General features: G+C 33.4%; 1 protein-coding gene across 1 annotated transcript in view; it reads right to left on the bottom strand.

The window, feature by feature from the left end:
• The window catches only part of LOC140050989 (interleukin-6 receptor subunit beta-like), a 133,568-nt gene that overhangs the window by 93,817 nt on the left and 15,191 nt on the right, over positions 1–24,560 (bottom strand). Inside the window, exon 2 of the mRNA XM_072096041.1 lies at positions 4,712–4,800. Within this exon, the coding sequence (XP_071952142.1) occupies positions 4,712–4,799 (88 nt within the window). The 5' untranslated portion in view covers position 4,800. The remainder of the gene's footprint in view (positions 1–4,711; positions 4,801–24,560) is intronic.

Genomic DNA, 24,560 nt, shown 5'->3' on the forward strand with positions numbered 1-24,560 from the left:
AATTAGTCATTTTTCTTTGGGAAAAATTTCAAATAATGTACTTTCAATTTCATCGAAGCGTAAAAATTAAATGTTTAATAAAAGAATGATGACAAATATATATTAACTCTATACAGTACATCCTAATCCTAAATTGTGTGAATGTCAGTACATCATTAGTCATTTTTCTTTTGGAACAATTTCAATTAAAGTACACTCTAAATTTAATTGAAGCATAAAAATTAAATGTTTACAGTATGATATGTAGAAACAATCATTTTGTTAACATTTCAAGCCATTTTCTTCTTTTGGCTAATTTTAAATTGATTGAAGGGTAACAATTATTTATAAAGATCTTAATTAAAAATAATATTAAATCTACATTTCACTGTAGTAAAACAGTATTTGTTACAATTTCGAACTGTTTGACCTTCATCATTTAAATTGAAAATTTGAAAAATACAGCTGTCAAGCGAGAGTAAATTTTAATATTATTAAAATATATTTCCTTTGTTTGAATAATGAAAAAAAAGTTCAAAATGTCATGTTAATTAATATCATAAAAATAATGTAATGAAAAAAAAAGTGTCCACAATATACTCGAGGAGAATAGTTTTCTTTAATATTATAACTAAATTTTACATATTAATGTTGTTTTATAGTAAGTTGACCAATTCCAATTCGAACATTGTTAAATTAACCAACACCAATGGTTATTTCTAACACCGCCTGCTCGGTAGAACTTACCTTGGTCTCGGTAAAACTAACAATGCTGACGTGTGACTCAGTTTTTAAAAAAGACTTTCACCATGCAATTCAATCGTAGCTTTTAACATCACGGTAAAACTAACTATGTGAAATCATGCAAGTGCAAACAGTAGTAAAATTTACTGGTTAAATTTATCATTTTCAAGTCCTGTGCGAACAGGCTTAAGTCTGCAGCTTGTTATAAGAAACACACTAAATACTTCTAATAAAGCTGCAAGAACTCAGGAATCTGGGATTGGTAGCAACCATGAAGCTGCCTCATTTACTATAGCATTGTGCTACAGGGCCAAACAGAGGGCTTTGACAACCCCTGGACCACACAAGGGATTGTTCTCTTTTATTTTTTGTCGGCCACCACACCACTTTAATTCTTGTGACTATGCCATTGCTATATTTTATTTAAAATCCTTGTTTTAACATTTAAAGTTTTTTTTTCCAGAACCATCTTATATCACCCAACTTTGTTCCTTAATATGTTCGATCTCGTCGCCTTTGCTCCTCTAACAAATCATTGCTACCTGTACCAAGTTTCTGCAACTAAGACATATGTTACAAACTCCTTTTCCTTTGTTGAACGATTTCCCAATTTTTGTCAAACTTTCACCCTCTTTTGACTCAAATTATTTAAAAGCTCATTTATTAGCAAATTTCATGATACAACGTTGCCTTTAATCATTTTGGTGTGGGGGTAAGGAATAATATTTTTATTTATATAATAATACTATTTTTAGTTTTTTGTAATACAATCTTTCAATCTCATTTTGTTTTTATTTTAAGTGCTTTGGGACAATCTGGTGATTGTTAAAAGAAGCCCTGTAGTATTCCATTATACTTTTATGTTCAAATTACAATATCAACAATTAAACGTTTTTAAGCATTAAAAAAAAATTTGCATTAATTACAGAAATTTGAAATCGACAAAACGTAGTGGAACCAAACAGATGAAATAATCATTAATACAATATTAGTATGAACGTACTGTACACTATCAAACTAGTTTGACAAAAAAAGTGTAATGTGTCCAAATTTGGTAGTGATATGCTTAAAATATGGTAGTGAGGTAGATGACATCATCATGTCCATATATGGGCACATCACATTTTTTTTGTTTGATAGTGGTCGACAGAACTTTATAGAAAATATGTCCTGATCAATGTTTAAACTAATTGTCTTATAAATTTGTAATATACAGCTCATTACATTTTAACATAAATATCACATTATTTAAATGAAAAGATACATGTCAATTAGTCTATGCTTGATGTGATGTTTAGATTGCGGATATCAGTTTCCAGAAAAATGAATATTATTAGTAAGACTATTAACAGGCAGAGCTAATTTCAATGGCTAGTTGGAAGTGTAGGAGCAATTGCATATGTACTAGATTTCAGCCATTTTGCTAATGGTACTTTCTTTTAGGACTTTTGATAACATTCAGTAAGTAATTACGTAACGATTCATTTCAACTTAACTGTTTAGGGAACTCCAAGCATTAAAGGTCTCATAACAATGTATCACATCCTGTTACATGAGGCTTAAAGGGCTTCATTTACGTAAGACATGGTTCGGTTGAAGCAATTATAAACATTATTTTCTCATTTGTTGAGTAGTGTTATTCTTGAAACTCTTCTCTATTGTGCTGCAATATCCTATAAACACACATCAACTAAAGCTATACTAGTATAAAACTAGTTTGATGTGCCCAAATATAGTAGTGATATGATGTCATCATGCCCAAATATGGTAGTGATATGATGTAATCGTGCCCAAAAATAGGCACATCAAATTTTTTTTCATATAAAGTTTGAGAGTGTAGACAGAGCTTTAGCCTAAAAAGGTAATTTTTATTCATTGGTTGAGCATGGCCCTAAAGTTAAAGATAGTCCATCTGAGCATTTCAGTGAGCAACATTTACAAAACATCTTGTTGTTGATATATAATAACAGGTTAGGTAGAATTTGATTTGTAGGTCTTGTCTAAATTTATTAAAAACACATTTGGTTTTTGTTCAACTCCTTTTTTTTATTAACTAGTCTCCCAGATGTTTCAGTGTCATCACTGCTTTCCACTGTGACACCCTTGGAAAGACTGTTAAAGTACAAACAAATTTAACTAGACCTAAAATTTAAGGTACTTTTAAATCTTTAGGCATGAATTATTTCCAAATGGGTCCTTAATCAGTGACAAAGTATACTGTATGGTCTAATTTATAAATTGCCAGTTAACAGCAATAGAGTAATGCTCTGTCTACACTACCAAACTAATATGTAACAACAAAAAAATGCTGCATATGACTACCATATTTGGGCACATCAGTTTGTTTTTTTCAAACTTTAAATTTGATAGTGTAGACAGAGCCTAGGCCTATGCATACGGTTATTATCTACTACTAACAGTATCTATCCAAAGTTGTAAAATTCTGTTCAAGATCAACTTGAATGTATTCATCATTAAAATTTCTATGGTATGATCATAAATATTTTTTTATCAAAAATGTGTTGTAATACCTGTCTACAATGTAATGTGTGATATGATTGATTACACTCTATTATTAATGAATTATCTTCTATTGTATTTATATTTTGATCCCATATAAATTTATCATGCACATCAATACACAGATAGTAAGAATACAATTTTAGAAATATACAGATAAACATTATATGAATAGTGGCACAGTTCAAAAGAAGATACTATAAAAATCCTATCCACGGTTCAAACCTATCACAGAATACATTATAAAAACATCTCTCTAGATGAATCTCAAAGTATGATATTAAATTCCACAAGATTGTTATCAGAAGTTTGAAAATATTTTTCTACGCATCATAAAAAATGGAATGAAGATATCTGATCGGAGGTTGTTGTTTGAAGTCCCTCGATGCAAAGCGGAACACAAACACGCAATTTTCCCGTACTATGATTAATCACCTGTTTTTGCAACATACTTTTATACATTTCAAACTTCAAAGAAACAGTCCGATACAAAAACAACAATTTAAATAATAGGATACTTTATGCATCTGTTATATAAACTGTAAATCATGGCTTGAATAAAATGTTATACAGTATTAAAAGGTTTATAGAGTGTAGCCCTCCTTTGGGACACCCCATTCAGAAGATGCTACTAATAAGGGGACATTTTGAAGGGTTCTGAAGTTTTCCCTTGGTTCCAATCTGTTTAATACTTGCAAAGACAGTAAAGAAAAAGTAGTGTTGTGTACATTTATTTATTTACAAAATACACAGAGATTGACTTTCCATTCAAATGACATTAAATAACAAGATTAGTGGTCCATAAAACCACTGAAAATAGAATAATCAAAATATTATTGGCAATTGTTGCAGGAATAAAAGGTATTTTACTGTGTCCATTAAATAAAACCACTGAAAGAAAGGATGTTTCATCATCAAGAGTTTATAACCTTTGAATAAAATAGTTTCCGAAAACTGTATTACTGTAGTATAACAAAGACATGAATTGTAATAAAAAATATTGCAAAGTGTCAAATTATACTATTATACTCTATATGTTTACCTTTGTACAGCAACCTATAGTTTGTTCACTGACTTAGTCTTCCTTTTATATATCTGGAAGCACAGAGTAAACTGCACACTCTCTCCGCTCCCAACCACCGGATTAGAAAAACATGGAACCTTGGATCATGGAGGAAAAATGTTTTGCTCCATGCTTGGATCCACCCCTAACTAATGTTACGTCGGATACGTGTTTTTGGACATAAATCAGTGTTTTATTGGGGTTATAAAGAGAGATTTTTCTAATCACACAAGCAGTTGTGATGGTTGTAAGTCACAATATAAATTGGATAAGCTTAAATCTTATGCAGACTTAGCAGTGTGTGTGTGTGAACACAGTTAATAACGGTACTTTAAAGTAACAATCATTGTGACGAACTGTAAAGTATAAATGCTATATAAGTAGGCCTACTGACAATCATCTTACCTTGCTCATTGCAATAGACGTGTGCAAGAGAATGCAACATGATAATGGCAGTAAATATAAATGATGCCATATTGAACGAATTCTTCATTCTGAAAAAGGAAGAGAAAAATTGGATTCTTAGTAGCCTATTACATAATGGTAATGGATATTTGACTTGCATGTTAGAGGAGGCATGGGTTCATATTGATTGCTTTTAGGCAAGACTCATTGCCTCATCTTTCGAATTGAATGTGAAGTTGTATCCTATGCAATGTGTCCTGTGGTTAAATAGTCTGGTGAATATGGATCCTTTACAGAGAATCTAAACAGACCTGAAACAGTGGAATACATATTTCCAAACCCAGGTCTGTTAGGATTCTCTCTAAAGGCAGCGTGGAAAAGAGATGAGGGTACCCAGGCTTAGGCCTAAGAGGTTGAGAAAAAAATCGCGAGCGGGAATGACATACGCCACCAATAGTTTGACTTTTCAATTCAATTCAAACATTTCATTCAAAACATTTCATTCAAAACATTTCATTCAAAACATTTCATTCAAAACATTTCATTCAAAATATTTCATTCAAAACATTCAATTCAAAGCATTCAATTCAAAACATTTCATTCATATATCGCGCCATTCAATTCATATCGATGCATTTCATTCACATATCGCGTCATACAATTCTTATCATCGAAATGTTGCATAAACGGCGTTCCATACAGTATAAAGAAAAAATAAAATAAAAAATAAAAATTTATATAAGCATTGTAATAGCCAAAAAAAAAAGAATATGTTTCATACATACATACATTTTTTTCTAAAAATAATATTTAAAACAGGCATATGTTTCTGACTTTACCATAAATGGGATATAATACAGATCTCAAAATTGCATTTTAAGCTTTATATACAAAGTTCAAAGATATAAAGTAGTTTACCAAACAATGTTTATGAAGCTTCAGGAAATTAAAAACAAGCAAGAGATTTAAGACAAAATGATATTTATGTCCAATTATCCCCATATGACCTTGAACCAAATACATACAATTCAATATACTTATTTTCTTAAGATATGTACACTATGTATGAGTAAGTACATGTTAATAAATCACAACATAGGGAATTAGTATTTTAATATCTGATATTGTTGGAGCCATCCATCTAATTTAATGTCATCTTTTATTTTGTATAAGTAACCCAAAAGTGAACTTGATTAGTTTTACATTAGGTATAAAACAAAAATGATGATAAATGTCAAAGAAAACAAATTAATTATCATATAGGAATCAATCAATCTGACTTGAGATTTAAAAAAGAAAGTTTTATTTTTAGAAAACTATATTGACAAGTGTCCTTCAAAGATTACCATATTCTTTTTTAAGAAATTCAGCCTTTTAAGAATTCTCAAATTATTATTCAAGTTCAGCCAAATGTATCTTAATATTCATGACTTTTAAATCACATTTAAGTTAATATGACTGTTAAAGAGGCATTGTCGAACAAAACCTGGCAAATGAACTGGCCATTTTGTAGTTTTAAAAAACAATTTAATTCACTTTCACTTAATAATAATGATTTTAATCCATAAAAAAAGAGGAAAAAAATAGTTACATTTATAAACCAAAAACCTGACAATGGGTTTCTGGATGAATTTTGTTCTCCTTTAAATTAACATTTATCATTTTTGGCTATCATGTCTGATTTAAAAAAAAATATTTTCTATATTAAAACAAAAATATTATATGCCATTAGAAATGTCTATAGTATACAGTTTTAACATATCAAAAAAGGCATGATTTTGAATGATCTTATTATCGACCTGTGAAAGTGTTCTGTTTTATGCACCAGCAAAGCATAAATATTAATCATTACAGCTTACAAACTGCTTTTGCCACAGTGTTACAGCAATTAAAGTAGAAACTATGACGGACATATGGAATGTAGGTCTCTTAACGTTATTTAAAGAAACATGGTTTGAGTTGAGCTTTTAAAGAATTATCTCTTTAAATTTATGGTCAAAACTGGACTTTCTTTATTTACAATACAGTACAGTACTTTAAAATAGAACATCTCTCTCTTTAAAATCTTGTGCCATTATACTTTCATCTATTTTTTCCCCCAGTTTGTTACATTTAGAGCAGGATGGTTTTGTAGATGATACAATCAAGGGTCACTGGTGTCAGTTAGGGGGCCAGGGTGATCAAGAGAAAACTTGGGCCCCCTGTCAGGGAAGAGTTGCCAATTTACCCATCCAACTTAATTTATATTGTGTATTGACAATGTTGGCTACTGTTGGCCAATCAGGCTATTCTATTAAAGCAGAACTAGTAGATACCCATGGAATACAGGAACTACCTAGTTAGTGAATTCTAACCATTTGTCAAAAAGAAATTTAAAAGTATAATTTTTTCTGGAGGCCTAAAAGGCAGGAAAAGATAAAACGACACCCGTCACTAACAACTCGGAAGCCATACAATTCTCGAAAAAACATCTATATGAGGTCAGGTTGCATGCCCATTTAAACTAATAGTGATCAGAGTTGAATACCTCAGTTAGTTTTCAATTGATAGTATAAAATCTAAGAATTATTATAATAATAAGGAAATCTCATATTTCGCCAGTTTTCATCAAAAAGAAAAGCCACAACAATGCAATGAAAGAAAAAATATACAGTGTATAAGGTTCAAATTCTTTGTGCAGTTAGGCCCTTTCCTGTATTCTAAACATTAGAACAGACTTTACAAACAAACTATACATTGTTAACTGGCATACCTTGTGTCCCTGATTATACTGTCACTGCAATATATTTTGACTATTTTATAACTTATTAACTTAATTTAAATTAATCATAATTTAAACTTTTAAAACAACATTATTTAGAGTCTTCCACTGTCAACTTTCTAAAACCACCAATTGGCAGGGCCTCCAGGCTGAAAGCTGAATTTAACAGTATGTACTGTAGGCAGTACTCAATCAACTTTCCACTACACAAAAATAGTGTGTCATAGGCCTTCTATAGGTTTTATTTGAATAAGCCCAGGTAAAAATTCCAGTTGAAGACCAGTTGGGAAATTTCCCTGTTGTGAATTGAGACAATTACCAGTTGTGAATTTCCCAGTTGTGAATTTTCCAACTGGTCTGATAATCCCAGTTGTAAATTTTACCAGTTGTAAATTTCTCAACTGGTCTGATAATCCCAGTTGTGAATTTTCCAACTGGTCTGATCAATCCCAGTTGTAAATTTTCCCAGTTGTACATTTTTCCCAGTTGAGAATTTTCCCAACTGGTAAATTTCAGTACAAAAACAAATTACACAAACTACAGAACTTATTGTTTAACTGTTTATTTTATTAACTTTAATATTTACAATTACAGTAGTTACTTTCAATTCTGCAGTACTGTAGTTAATTACCCCACAAAGGTCTTAACGACCTGCATAACCCCTACATCTACACAAATGTCAGCATATCCCTGCCGTTTCCTTTTTACAGGTCCATGAAAATGGAGATCTAGCATTTATTCAGTAATATATTTATGAAGTTATGGCCACCTTCTTTATTTAGTCATGTTGACAAAATTAGTCCTGAAAGAGAAAAACCAAAACAAATTGATTAAATAAACAATATACTGGTAGTACAAGGAATAAATCAAATTCAAATCTCAAGTATCAATTTATATACTGTTTTACTGAAAAAGGAAGATGGAATCATGTATTAATCAATTTATTAATTAATGATTATCCAAATTATGTTCTCTACAAGCAATAGAGAGAAATGGCGAACCGCGATGACGTCACTCAAATTTCACCGAGTGGGTATAGATTGTAAACAAACCATTTCGCCACATGTTTTTGTATGGGAAATTCCGATGGGTTGAGTTAAAAAGGGAGGTAGAAAAGAACGTTTAAAACACACATAATAGCAGTATCTTTTTTTTTTTGCAACACCCTTATAAATTTTAATGTTATATGGGCAAATCTTAACATATTTTATTTTAATTTGGATTGAATTAAGACGTGTTTTTGTTATATACTGTACCCAGCTCTAGGCCCTAGATAGTTGGCATGTATGCTGTAGTACCTTGAGCCTAGCACGGATTATCGGTTATTATAAAAATAATAATATTGGAAATTCGTTATTGCGTACTGTACTCACTACTACTACTTTAGCTAGGGTGCTGCTAGGCGTCTCCTAGCTAGGTAGTAAGACTAAATAGAGCCTCTCTAGTAGATGTAGGACTAGCATTAGTTTCAGCTTGACAACTGCCATTTTGTTATGTGGCTAGTGATGCTTCCTGCAGGGGGGCTACCGCCAGTAATGATGCTTGATAACACCATTCTACTATAATACTATAGGCCAAGTCTAATGTAGACCTACAGATATGAGATATTTTTAGGAATATGATTGTGAATGATGGATGACTTTTATACATATTTCATTGATTTATTGTGTAAATACACAAATACAACAAGAATTATGAGCGTTACAGCAACAACATTGGTTAGACAACGCCATGATTCACGTGTATAAACATAGGAAATGTGTCGCCCTCAACGGTTTGTTATGATTTTATACCCACTCGGATTTTAGACGTGCGTCGGTTCGCCATTTCTCTCTATTGAAGATGAGTATCATTTCACTTTAGTTTGTCCCTTTTATTCAGATATTAGAACTAAATATATTTTCATTTTATACAAATAACCCCTCTAAATTAAAATATATTTATCTTATGTCTACTACAAATATCTCATTACTAAGCTTGGAAAATATATATATTTTTTTCATTTTAACGTAGAACAGAATTCTTAAACGCACTCTAATGTTATTGATTGAATTGTTACATTGTATATTATTTGGGCCAAAAGCCATATAAATAACTATTTTTTTGGATCATTCCAAGAAAGAAAGTATACATAAATATATTTACCCTTCAAATTGTACTGCTGTACTTTTTTGGTTGGTTTATAGCCTTGTTGGTTGTATTCAAGTAAACTGGAAATCACCTGCAATTGTGTATGAAAAAAATTGAAGGAAAATTAAGAAATATAGGATATTTAGTTTAAGGAAACGGAGACAGACTAAAACAGCATGGATTAGTTTGCTTTATTATTAGATTAGTAGGCTAGCCTAGGCTTAGGATATGTTAAAATAGCAGCCATGCATGTCATCACGACACTAGCTAGAGTAGTGATAATACAACATGCAGAACAGTAGTACTACTGTAGCTAGTTTGGGCCTACAACTACTAGAAGCCTAGGGCTAGACTTTAGAGGCCTAGGGCTAGACTTTAGAGGCCTAGCCTAGTAGTAGGCCAAAATAACAAAAGTGATCATGAATGAATGGAAATAAATCTCGTTTGTGTGGTAATGACATGTAGGCTAATAATAGGTTAATAATATAGTATTTTTGGGCTTTGTTTCTAGCCTACTATAGGCTAGTACTATGTAGAGGCCAATAAGACAATTTGCGGTCGTACACAGCCATGTAATCAATCAGCTAGCAAGGTGGGGAAAGCCAAGGCTGAAGCGCCTAGCTTACTAGCCAGCATGCAGCGAGCGGCGAGGCCTCCATTTTGTTGTCGATCTTTGATCATAGTTTGTAGGCCTATGCCTATAGTAATAAGAGATAATAATAGACATATATGTCAGGCCTACCTTTTATAAAACAGCAAGATTTGTGCCTCATCCTTAATTTGATGCGATTAGCCAATAATACCCATTCTAGACCTGGCATCTCTGTGCTGCGTGATCGCCGATTTTGCCGCCGAGCTACACTGGTGGCACAAACAAAGGGAGCCGTTTTTGAGCGCCGTGAAGTTGGTTACTTCAACTTTCGGGAGCAGCATAACTACAGATGTTTCTCTGCGGCCCGACACGATCTTGACTAAGGTCAACGACGTCAAGTTTTTCTCAACTTTCGTAAGAGACGTAAGAAACGTATGAAACGCAAGAATCGTTGCAAAATTCGACTTCTTACGTCGACAGGAAACCAGCCTTTATTCCTTATTCGACATTCGTCAATGGAAGTTGGTTCCTTATTCGACGTTCGACATTCGCTAGGCTAGGCCAAAATTTCGAAAATGATAATTTCCCAGCGGTAAATATGCCGTGCGCCACCAACCAATCTCCTGCTGTTACTTATTCCCTATTCGACATTCATTCGTGAAGTTGGTTCCTTAAGGCTGGTTTCCTGTCGACGTAAGAAGTCGAATTTTGCAACGATTCTTGCGTTTCATACGTTTCTTACGTCTCTTACGAAAGTTGAGAAAAACTTGACGTCGTTGACCTTAGTCAAGATCGTGTCGGGCCGCAGAGAAACATCTGTAGTTATGCTGCTCCCGAAAGTTGAAATTTTGGCTGTGAAACACACGTCGTATGCTTACGTCGATTTTAGTGTTGTTACGAAAGTTGAAATTTTTTTCTTACGTCGGTCGGATTTATGACGTATTTGAAACAACATCTCTGATTGGTGTTTCTTTTTAGAGCGGGTTTTATCATTTTTCGCGCGAAATGTTGAATGTTCTTATTGTACCTGTAGCTTCTCAGCACCAGTGTCAGTGCAGCACACCAACATGTTATTTTCAGTAGATAGGCTAGGCCCTAGTATTAGTAAAATACTTAATTAATACTGTACTAATAGGAATTGATTTGACCAAACAATCAAACTAGCCTAGGCCCCTAGCCTAGGCTAGTAGGCCTATGTATTATTTGTATGAATCAAAATATGAATTAATTATCCTGGCCCTCTAGGCCTCCTATCCTTAAATAGTTTTCAAAATTAAAAAAAGGCAAATCATTTCGAGATTCCTATTATTATTATTAGACCTACCTAGGCCCTAGACTAGGCATTGGCCTATGGGCCTATAAGCATATCTAATCGAGCATGAGATAGTACTACCGCAGTAAGATACCCATTATTTACAGGCCTATAATAAGAATAAATTTAACAAAACAATATAAATTATACAAAATCAAGCAAACAATTTTTTTTTAAAGTTACATATAATATTATATTGCTTACAAAAGGGCTTTCTATATCTTATCTTGTTGCAAATGTTCATTTTCGCGACGTTTCTACCGATGCTGATTGTTTATTGCACGTCCATAAATTAAATAAGAGTATTATATTTTGATATGAGTTGTAAACTCCCAGATTAGAAAATTATTAGGCCTATATTGAAACTACTGTGCATTTGTAAAGTATGTACAACATCGTAAAGTGGGCTAAAATTATAGTAGTAAATACATACAAATGTTATTGTCCGGCTTTATTTCACTATAAAGACATACACATTACGTCATAACTCTTGTCGTTCATTGGTTACTTGTTACGATTGCGCTTACGTCTCTTGCGAAAGTTGACTTCAAGTCAACTTTCGTAAGAGACGTAAGAAACGTGACGCAAGGGCGTTCATTCAAGCGTAAGATAAAAAATCCCGGTTTCCTGTAAAATCGGAAGAAAATGTCGTAACGCAACAATTGTTAGGTCATCGGTTTCCTGTAAAATCGTTTGTCGTTACCATTTTTCTTACGTTGCGTCGATTTTATAAATTTTCGATCGTAATCGGTTTCCTGTAAAATCCGCATTTCTTACGACAAATCGACGTAGTCGCAACAAAAGTGATGTTCTTACGTCGACAGGAAACCAGCCTTTATTCGACGTTCGCTAGGCCGCGGCCGACCGGCTGGCCCAAATTCGTACCAAAGTAGACCTAGTGTAGATGTACCTATTTTATCACAGATTTACATTTTTTAGTTCCGATATTACGACAATACCAACGCCTCGGGCCGGGTTCACAATAGCATAGATTGACGTAGTATGGTCCTGGAATTCCAGAAATGTGCCACTTGCCCCGACCCAGATCGGGCAAGTACGGATTTTAAAGCAATTTAAAATGCGTATTTTTAGCATTAATTTAGTAAACACCACTTTTATTAAAGTGGTCATATGACCACACACCGACGCCTCGCGTCGGGTACACAATAGTATAGATTGACGTAGTATGGTCCTGGCATTCCAGAAATGTGCCACCTGCCCCGGCCCAGTGCGGGCAAGTACGTGTTTTAAAGCAATTTCAAATGCGTATTTTTAGCAATAATTTACTAAGAATTAATAGCACCACTTTTAAAGTGGCCATATGACCACACCACGACGCCTCGGGCCGGGTACACAATAATATAGATTGACGTAGTATGGTCCTGGCATTCCAGAAATGTGCCACTTGCCCCGGCCCAGTGCGGGCAAGTACGGGTTTTAAAGCAATTTAAAATGCGTATTTTTAGTGTTATTTTACTAAGTATTAATAGCACCACTTTTAAAGTGGCAATATGACCACACCCCGACGTCTCGGGCCGGCCGCCGGGTACACAATAGTATAGATTGACGTAGTATGGTCCTGGCTTTCCAGAAATGTGCCACTTGCCCCGGCCCAGTGCGGGCAAGTACGGATTTTAAAGCAATTTAAAATGCGTATTTTTGGCATTAATTTAGTAAACACCACATTTAAAGTGGCCATATGACCACACCCCGACGCCTCGGGCCGGGAACACAATAGTATAGATTGACGTAGTATGGTCCTGGCATTCCAGAAATATGCCACTTGCCCCGGCCCAGTGCCGGCAAGTACCGTACGGATTTTAAAGCAATTTAAAATGCGTATTTTTAGCATTAATTTAGTAAACACCACTTTTAAAGTGGCCATATGACCACACCCCAGTAGAGGTAGAGGGAATACAGACCCGAATGGAAGGTCATACCCCCAGGGCAGAAGTATTCCAGGCCCAAATGGAATGTCATACCCCCAGGGCATATTTCATATTTCTATTGTTTAATTTCCAGGTATTGTAATAATAATTAGTGAAAGGTCATTCTTTGTACCAGACCGGAAAGGAATGTCATATCCCCAGGGTATATATTATATTTTCTATTGTTTAATTTCCTGTTATTGTAATATTAATTAGCGAAAGGTCATTCTTTGTTAGAGAAGGGGGTTTGTTATTTTGGCGGGGTTTTCGTTTTGGCCTGGGTTATAATTGTAGTTGGTGATGAATTTGTATTTTAAATATATTAGTGAAGGTAGTTCTTTGTTTGAGGATTGCTATTGTTATTTTTAGGCGGTTTGACCATTGCATAGGTCGCCTTTGTTTAGTATATCCTAATTTCTTTTGTTCATTGTTCTTTTTGTTTGGTACAATAGTTTTGTATTTGATATTTTAGAGCCGTTTCTTTTTAGACATTGTAAGAAGAGGGACTGCTTTTTGTGACCTTTCCAGTTGTTTCGTCTATTTTTACGTGGAGTTACAGTATTTCGCTATGTCTGGAAGTATAGATTTTTCGTTAGGTAGCTGTGTAGATACAGTTATAATTATTAGCGATGATGAGGAGACTGTTGTTACAGGTAACGATATCGGTGATCGGTACATGCGGACTAATGAGGGTGTACCCGCCGGTGTTGATGAAGGAGTTGAGAGGGGTAGCCGGGCTACAAGTTGTATATTTACGTACGTAGATGAGGTGGAGAGAGAATTGTTATTGAAATTGGAATATTTAGCCAGAGAAGTGTTTGTTTCTCAAGTGTTAAACATGTGCTGGATGTTAAGTAAAGCGGCTTGTTATGGTTGCGAATTTGATAGGCCTGGTCAAAAATATCATGACTTCTGCTGTATGAAATCTCCAGAAGAACAGATTGATTATTTTTATCGGGAGGTTCTGGATAAAGAGTATGTTACAGACAATACCGTGTATAGTGAGTTGAATAAGTACGAGGAATATTCATTACCACGGTATAGACATTTTGTTTACTTTCTCGTAAATACCTTGACTAATTCAGAGAACCTGTATAAGTTATTGTGTGAGGATATCTAAAACGTGTTTCGCACGTGCCACGGAAAAACGATTGACCGGAAAACAAACAATTAACAATGCTTTTAATCCGCACGCGTTGTAGGGAGACAATTGACAGGAAAAACAATTAATATCGCTTTAGGCTAATTACTGTTAAAAGGCTACTTCCGTACTGAGCTGTTACATATATATCGGACCTGATTCAAACGCAGTTTTAAAGTACCAACGATGACTACCTCCTCGAAGTTATTGGATCCTAGAAAATTTTTCAACGGTCAAACAAACGATTTGAGTAAAGCAGCGAAGCCGTCAACAAGTAAAAAATCATTTCACTCTGCCTCAGGAATTAGCGCCATGGATTATGCCGAAATGACCGGTGGTGAACCAAAGATTCCAATAACTTCAACGAATCGGATTTTTCTGTCTGAAAAACGCCATGTAGTGGCCCAGCGCTGGGGTGAAGTTGTTTATGTATGCCTTAGAGAATGTTATCAAACGGAAGAAAATGGTGCCTTCAAACCTGGACCTCTAGGTATTAATTTACCCGTTCTGCTGTGGCAAAAACTTTTTACCAATATTGATTTAATTCTTCAAGCCCTAGCCAACTTGCAAAGAGACATTAACTTGGTGGAGGCAGTAAGAATCCCACTTTCGGACATACTACATGTGGTAGTTAGTAGCTGGAAAGAAGAGCAGTTTGTATGTATTCGCCATTGTTACCAGGCCGAAGAAGGAGGCGAGTTTAAACCCGGCAAAAAAGGTATTAACCTTCCAAAGAGACAGTGGTACAAGTTAATTGAACAACACGGTGAAATTCAAAAGATGATTGAAGAGGTTGATAATGATAATGCGGTTACCGTCGATGGTGGTGGTGACGAAAACGATAACGGAGGACGTTTATTCAATTCAGAGCAACAATTGCTATCCCCTGATTGGTTATCTGTGCAAAAAATAACAGGGGAAAATTTAGATTGTGATTACCTTCAACTTCTTGATAAAGGAACAGCCGATACATTGTTTAAAAAATGTGAGGAAGAGATTGACTATTTTACCGGTGATCTTGCAAAGGTGAAAGTGTACGGAAAGTGGTTTAATATTCCTAGAAAACAGGTTAGTTCCATTATTATTTTATCCGTGGTTTTGTATTAATGACTTGTTAATTACTTGTAGGCCTATATCGTTTCCTTTGTTTTTCTTTATTTACCGCTGGGTAGATGTGTAATTTACTCTTTTACTGTAAATGATTTTATTAGGGCGTGTTCATTTACATCTCACCAAATAAGATTCTTAAATTACTATGTAATGTATGGTTTTCCCCTCTGTATGTTTCGTTTGGCGATTCGGGCCTAACTTACAAATATTCAGGCAATACAGTACCAGCTTTACCGTGGCCACCATTCCTGAAAGATCTCCGCGATCTTTTAAAAACGGTTACAGGACATTACTTCAATTTTGTCTTGGTCAATCGGTAAATATTCTTGTTTATTATTTTGTTTGTTTTAATTCTATTGTGCAAGTGTTATTTTACTTACATACATCCCCCCTCCCCCAATGGTTAATTGGGTGTTTTTTTTTTAATCTCATGTTAAAATACTTTATTTTCTATTGTATTTTGTCGTTACTCTATAGATATGCTACTGGCAGTGATTACATTGGCGAACACAAAGATGATGAAAAAGACATGAATCACTTTAGTCCAATCGCCTCTGTATCATTAGGGCAAACACGTATGTTTAGATTTCGACATGGTGATGCGCGAGGTAAGAGCCCCAAAAGAATAATTGAGCCAGTAACTGTTGATCTTAAACACGGTACATTATTAATGATGAATTATCCCACTAATGAGTACTGGTACCATTCACTGCCTAAAAATCAATCCATCAAGCTACCACGAATAAATCTTACGTTTAGAGATATTAAAAGATGAGAGAAATTTTACGCAAACATTAGGCCTAACAGTCTTCAATAGTGATTGCAGATCTCAAGAACATCAACTGTTCATGATCTGTTTTCATATAGTGTAGTAGTACAAGTTAGATTACTTTTGTGATGATATTTCTACAAATGGTTGTATTATTGTATTGAAGTTAATTCACTTAGATATAGGGCTAATTCCATTGATCGTTAATAATAATGTGATTGTTTGTCATAGTGTGGATAATGATTAACTTTACGAAACAAATAGTTGTATTATTGTATTGAAATTCACTTAGATTCCATTGATCGTTAATATTCATGTGATTGTGTCCCATTGTGTGGATAAAAATTAAATAATCTCTTAAAAGTAAATTGTATTGTATTTCTAATTGTTATAAATACATGTAACAGTTTCTTATGTTTGCACGTTTTTCTTTAAAGCGTTTTAACCGTTTAGTTAGTCATTTCTACTAATTTTAACAGAAAAACAAAAAAACTAGACATTCAACCGGACCCCAAACATTGAAATTTGTTTACAAGCAGGTTATTTCCATTAGCTATTCTAAGGCCTACTTTTTTTTTCTACATGTTTATTTTTCGACTATTTTTAAAAACTTTTTTTATGAATCTTCTGCTGTTTCGTTAGCAATTTTACAGGCCTGTGTCTTCGCTCTGTAGGCTTAACCTTATAACGGTTCTTTGTAAATGTTCTCTTATTGATGGTTACCTATAGCTCTCTCACATCCCTTAATCTAGCACCATTTTATGAAAGATTCCTCAGTAAGGGGTTTATTACTGACGCTAGGTATCATCGACAGGGAATATTAGACAAAACATGACGTCACTATTTTTAAAAGGTTTTCTCATTCAAGAACAGCTGACGTCAATGAAGAATACGTTACAACACGATAACTACCGGACAGCAGCAAAAAACATCAACCAATCACAAATCTGAGCTACTAGTTAAATAATAAATAAACGAAACAAAGACAAAAGAAAAGGAAATACACTAAACAAATCATTTTCGTCTCGAAGTTATATTAACGTAAATTTTTCCTTCACAAAATCACAGGAGACGCGTTTAACGTTTCCAATCACATTATTCAACTCATCAGGTGTAATATCTTTACACAAATCCTTTATATCTTTACTTGTTTTCTTACCAGCTCATATCAAACATGAATATTACTCTAAAGGATTGATGTACGATAAACCCCCCCCCCCCTTTTTTTTCTTTTTTTTTAAAGTCTGCATAGCGGCACGAGAAAACAATTGATAATGGAGATAAAAAGTTTGTCTTACATTGTTATACAGTAACCTGTGTTTTTCTTTGTTTACACCATCTCATTGTTTATAATTATGTATGTTAATGTCGATAGTGTTTCTCTAGTACAGTTTATTACTTGTTTATACTCGTAAAGTTGGCAGGCCTCCATGTTGTTGGTATATTTTGTAAAAATTGTATTTATGTTTACTTTTTAAAAATCGTTTTATTTGCATTTTATCTCCTCCTGGTTAAAATGAGTGTGATGTTGCTTAAAAAGTTAACAAGTATAACCACTAAAACGGTTCAATACCTGTAGGAAATCATCAACATTGTAACATGCTGTAAACAATACAAATTAGTTTCACAAATTATTTAAACAATAACACTAACAAATTATTAGAATTTAAGAAAATAAAGGTGTACAGATTTTATTTCGATAAAAAAAGTGTACAAAAATAACTTTACAAAAAATGTACAGATTAAATTAACAACAACAAAAAATCACACATTAAACTAATTCTTATAAAGGTGTACAGTGTACATTGGCCACAGACATTCTTAAAACGAGGTGTACAGCTTTTATTTTAAAAAAAAGTATACAAAAATAATTTTACAAAAAGTGTATAGAATAAATTTACAAAAAAAAGTTCACACATTAAACTAATGCTTATAAAAGTCTACATGTCGATGTGTACATGTAACGTGGCATTACCATTAAGAAACAAATACAAACCAAACACTTAACAGCTAAAACAGCATAGCGATCGTTTTCGTACGTAAAACAATACCTCCAGCAGGTATATCAACTTTAGTATTTTAAGTATAGGGCCTACACGCGACAAACACACAAACACCCTCTTGAATTGTAGGTACAGGCCTTTTGCCGTTCGTAATTCAAACTGTTCGGAAAATTGAAGTTAATATTCTGAGATTAGGCCTATAGTCTATGATTGCATTCTGCCTTCCCTCTCAGGAGCTTAGACTTGTCAACGGTCTAAAAGAGCTGTAATGCAGGATGCGAAACATAACAGTTTATTAATAAACAGTATATTATAACGATAAAGAAACGAATGTACGATACACCAATATAACAGTACAATAACTGATTAACTGAAGACTTGAAGTCTACTGTATTCCTACAATCATTCAAGTAGACATTGTTTGTTGAGTGTATGATACTTTCTCCAAAGAGAATTCGAACGATGTGTTTTTCGGACGTGTTTCTACGGTTATCAGAACGGGTCGATAATAATTTTAAAAAATAAAAACAAAAACAAAACAAAAAACGAACAACCTACTAACTTCCAAAAAATCAATACCCAAATAAGCTGAACCTAACCCACTAATTAATAATCTGTTCCATACATCAAAATCGGCCGAAAATGATCTGAACATTGAAAAGTGGACACGGTCGTCTGTTCTTCTTTTCTGTTTCCACGGCTTGTGACAGCCTCGTTGGTGATAAAGTCATGCGGTTTACACACTTATGATGACCATATCGCATAACATGTTCAGGGAACTTATTTTTCAACTCTCTGATACAATGTTTAAATACAAGTGGACTGGAAACCATTTAGGAATAGGGTTTTCTAATAATAAAAGTTGTGTAAAACTTTAGTTATGGTCAAGGAGAATTGGTAAAGACTTGGAGTAAATGGTCAAAGCCGGTGGCAAATGGTCAAGACCGAGAGAAAAATTAATGTACACCATTTTATAAGTTTATAGTCAATTATTGTGTTAACATTCATTTATGAATAAATCTGTATACGTATTCAATAATAAAAAGAAGAATAACTTTCTTATGCTTAATATCATGAATAACATATCTTTAGTGGTTAAGGTAATATATTATTTCTCTGTATACTGCCGTCACACATATAGATAAAGAGAGACTGTCCATTAATAAAAGTTGTGTAAAACTTTAGTTTTGGTCAAGGGGATTGGTCAAGACTTGAAGTAAATGGTCGAGACTTGGAGTAAATGGTCGAGACCGGGGGAAAATGGTCAAGACAGGGAGAAAATGATCAAGACAGGGAGAAAATGATCAAGACAGGGAGAAAAATTAATGTATACAATTTTATAAGTTTATAGCCACTTATTGTGTTAAATTTCATTTATGATTAAACCTGTATACGTATTCAATAATAAAAAATTAATTTTCCTTCACTTAATATCATGAATAACATATCTTTAGTGGTTAAGGTATTATATTATTTCTCTGTATACTGACCTCACAAATATAGATAAAGAGAGACTGTAACTAAAGGTTTATTGATTATTAGGGTTACAGTGAGAGTTCTATGCAAACATTAAAAGGCCAATTAACGAGCCACCCAACTTAATTAAGTACCGGTACCTAACAAATGCGCTCAAACTCTATGCAGGTTACAACTCTACAAAAGAGGACATTGTATTTTTAAACTAGGGTTAAACATGAAAAAGGTCAATTACTTGAACTCTGAACATTGGAAAAAGGGTTGTGTCAATTGACACTTGAACTTTACCTCTAGACAAGGAGGAATGGACAGTTACAATTTACCATTAAACTCTGGTCAACCGTTTTATTGGGGGGCTCTCAAATTTCGACGAAGTCGAAAATTGAAACTCCCATGCTTTTGTGACCAGAGTTTAATGGTAAATTGTAACTGTCCATTCCTCCTTGTCTAGAGGTAAAGTTCAAGTGTCAATTGACACAACCCTTTTTCCAATGTTCAGAGTTCAAGTAATTGACCTTTTTCATGTTTAACCCTAGTTTAAAAATACAATGTCCTCTTTTGTAGAGTTGTAACCTGCATAGAGTTTGAGCGCATTTGTTAGGTACCGGTACTTAATTAAGTTGGGTGGCTCGTTAATTGGCCTTTTAATGTTTGCATAGAACTCTCACTGTAACCCTAATAATCAATAAACCTTTAGTTACAGTCTCTCTTTATCTATATTTGTGAGGTCAGTATACAGAGAAATAATATAATACCTTAACCACTAAAGATATGTTATTCATGATATTAAGTGAAGGAAAATTAATTTTTTATTATTGAATACGTATACAGGTTTAATCATAAATGAAATTTAACACAATAAGTGGCTATAAACTTATAAAATTGTATACATTAATTTTTCTCCCTGTCTTGATCATTTTCTCCCTGTCTTGATCATTTTCTCCCTGTCTTGACCATTTTCCCCCGGTCTCGACCATTTACTCCAAGTCTCGACCATTTACTTCAAGTCTTGACCAATCCCCTTGACCAAAACTAAAGTTTTACACAACTTTTATTAATGGACAGTCTCTCTTTATCTATATGTGTGACGGCAGTATACAGAGAAATAATATATTACCTTAACCACTAAAGATATGTTATTCATGATATTAAGCATAAGAAAGTTATTCTTCTTTTTATTATTGAATACGTATACAGATTTATTCATAAATGAATGTTAACACAATAATTGACTATAAACTTATAAAATGGTGTACATTAATTTTTCTCTCGGTCTTGACCATTTGCCACCGGCTTTGACCATTTACTCCAAGTCTTTACCAATTCTCCTTGACCATAACTAAAGTTTTACACAACTTTTATTATTAGAAAACCCTATTCCTAAATGGTTTCCAGTCCACTTGTATTTAAACATTGTATCAGAGAGTTGAAAAATAAGTTCCCTGAACATGTTATGCGATATGGTCATCATAAGTGTGTAAACCGCATGACTTTATCACCAACGAGGCTGTCACAAGCCGTGGAAACAGAAAAGAAGAACAGACGACCGTGTCCACTTTTCAATGTTCAGATCATTTTCGGCCGATTTTGATGTATGGAACAGATTATTAATTAGTGGGTTAGGTTCAGCTTATTTGGGTATTGATTTTTTGGAAGTTAGTAGGTTGTTCGTTTTTTGTTTTGTTTTTGTTTTTATTTTTTAAAATTATTATCGACCCGTTCTGATAACCGTAGAAACACGTCCGAAAAACACATCGTTCGAATTCTCTTTGGAGAAAGTATCATACACTCAACAAACAATGTCTACTTGAATGATTGTAGGAATACAGTAGACTTCAAGTCTTCAGTTAATCAGTTATTGTACTGTTATATTGGTGTATCGTACATTCGTTTCTTTATCGTTATAATATACTGTTTATTAATAAACTGTTATGTTTCGCATCCTGCATTACAGCTCTTTTAGACCGTTGACAAGTCTAAGCTCCTGAGAGGGAAGGCAGAATGCAATCATAGACTATAGGCCTAATCTCAGAATATTAACTTCAATTTTCCGAACAGTTTGAATTACGAACGGCAAAAGGCCTGTACCTACAATTCAAGAGGGTGTTTGTGTGTTTGTCGCGTGTAGGCCCTATACTTAAAATACTAAAGTTGATATACCTGCTGGAGGTATTGTTTTACGTACGAAAACGATCGCTATGCTGTTTTAGCTGTTAAGTGTTTGGTTTGTATTTGTTTCTTAATGGTAATGCCACGTTACATGTACACATCGACATGTAGACTTTTATAAGCATTAGTTTAATGTGTGAACTTTTTTTTGTAAATTTATTCTATACACTTTTTGTAAAATTATTTTTGTATACTTTTTTTTAAAATAAAAGCTGTACACCTCGTTTTAAGAATGTCTGTGGCCAATGTACACTGTACACCTTTATAAGAATTAGTTTAATGTGTGATTTTTTGTTGTTGTTAATTTATTCTGTACATTTTTTGTAAAGTTATTTTTGTACACTTTTTTTATCGAAATAAAATCTGTACACCTTTATTTTCTTAAATTCTAATAATTTGTTAGTGTTATTGTTTAAATAATTTGTGAAACTAATTTGTATTGTTTACAGCATGTTACAATGTTGATGATTTCCTACAGGTATTGAACCGTTTTAGTGGTTATACTTGTTAACTTTTTAAGCAACATCACACTCATTTTAACCAGGAGGAGATAAAATGCAAATAAAACGATTTTTAAAAAGTAAACATAAATACAATTTTTACAAAATATACCAACAACATGGAGGCCTGCCAACTTTACGAGTATAAACAAGTAATAAACTGTACTAGAGAAACACTATCGACATTAACATACATAATTATAAACAATGAGATGGTGTAAACAAAGAAAAACACAGGTTACTGTATAACAATGTAAGACAAACTTTTTATCTCCATTATCAATTGTTTTCTTGTGCCGCTATGCAGACTTTAAAAAAAAAGAAAAAAAGGGGGGGGGGGGTTTATCGTACATCAATCCTTTAGAGTAATATTCATGTTTGATATGAGCTGGTAAGAAAACAAGTAAAGATATAAAGGATTTGTGTAAAGATATTACACCTGATGAGTTGAATAATGTGATTGGAAACGTTAAACGCGTCTCCTGTGATTTTGTGAAGGAAAAATTTACGTTAATATAACTTCGAGACGAAAATGATTTGTTTAGTGTATTTCCTTTTCTTTTGTCTTTGTTTCGTTTATTTATTATTTAACTAGTAGCTCAGATTTGTGATTGGTTGATGTTTTTTGCTGCTGTCCGGTAGTTATCGTGTTGTAACGTATTTTTCATTGACGTCAGCTGTTCTTGAATGAGAAAACCTTTTAAAAATAGTGACGTCATGTTTTGTCTAATATTCCCTGTCGATGATACCTAGCGTCAGTAATAAACCCCTTACTGAGGAATCTTTCATAAAATGGTGCTAGATTAAGGGATGTGAGAGAGCTATAGGTAACCATCAATAAGAGAACATTTACAAAGAACCGTTATAAGGTTAAGCCTACAGAGCGAAGACACAGGCCTGTAAAATTGCTAACGAAACAGCAGAAGATTCATAAAAAAAGTTTTTAAAAATAGTCGAAAAATAAACATGTAGAAAAAAAAAGTAGGCCTTAGAATAGCTAATGGAAATAACCTGCTTGTAAACAAATTTCAATGTTTGGGGTCCGGTTGAATGTCTAGTTTTTTTGTTTTTCTGTTAAAATTAGTAGAAATGACTAACTAAACGGTTAAAACGCTTTAAAGAAAAACGTGCAAACATAAGAAACTGTTACATGTATTTATAACAATTAGAAATACAATACAATTTACTTTTAAGAGATTATTTAATTTTTATCCACACAATGGGACACAATCACATGAATATTAACGATCAATGGAATCTAAGTGAATTTCAATACAATAATACAACTATTTGTTTCGTAAAGTTAATCATTATCCACACTATGACAAACAATCACATTATTATTAACGATCAATGGAATTAGCCCTATATCTAAGTGAATTAACTTCAATACAATAATACAACCATTTGTAGAAATATCATCACAAAAGTAATCTAACTTGTACTACTACACTATATGAAAACAGATCATGAACAGTTGATGTTCTTGAGATCTGCAATCACTATTGAATTGAAGACTGTTAGGCCTAATGTTTGCGTAAAATTTCTCTCATCTTTTAATATCTCTAAACGTAAGATTTATTCTTGGTAGCTTGATGGATTGATTTTTAGGCAGTGAATGGTACCAGTACTCATTAGTGGGATAATTCATCATTAATAATGTACCGTGTTTAAGATCAACAGTTACTGGCTCAATTATTCTTTTGGGGCTCTTACCTCGCGCATCACCATGTCGAAATCTAAACATACGTGTTTGCCCTAATGATACAGAGGCGATTGGACTAAAGTGATTCATGTCTTTTTCATCATCTTTGTGTTCGCCAATGTAATCACTGCCAGTAGCATATCTATAGAGTAACGACAAAATACAATAGAAAATAAAGTATTTTAACATGAGATTAAAAAAAAAACACCCAATTAACCATTGGGGGAGGGGGGATGTATGTAAGTAAAATAAC

The sequence above is a fragment of the Antedon mediterranea genome, chromosome 6 (assembly GCF_964355755.1).
Source record: "Antedon mediterranea chromosome 6, ecAntMedi1.1, whole genome shotgun sequence".
Taxonomy (NCBI): Eukaryota; Metazoa; Echinodermata; class Crinoidea; order Comatulida; family Antedonidae; genus Antedon; species Antedon mediterranea.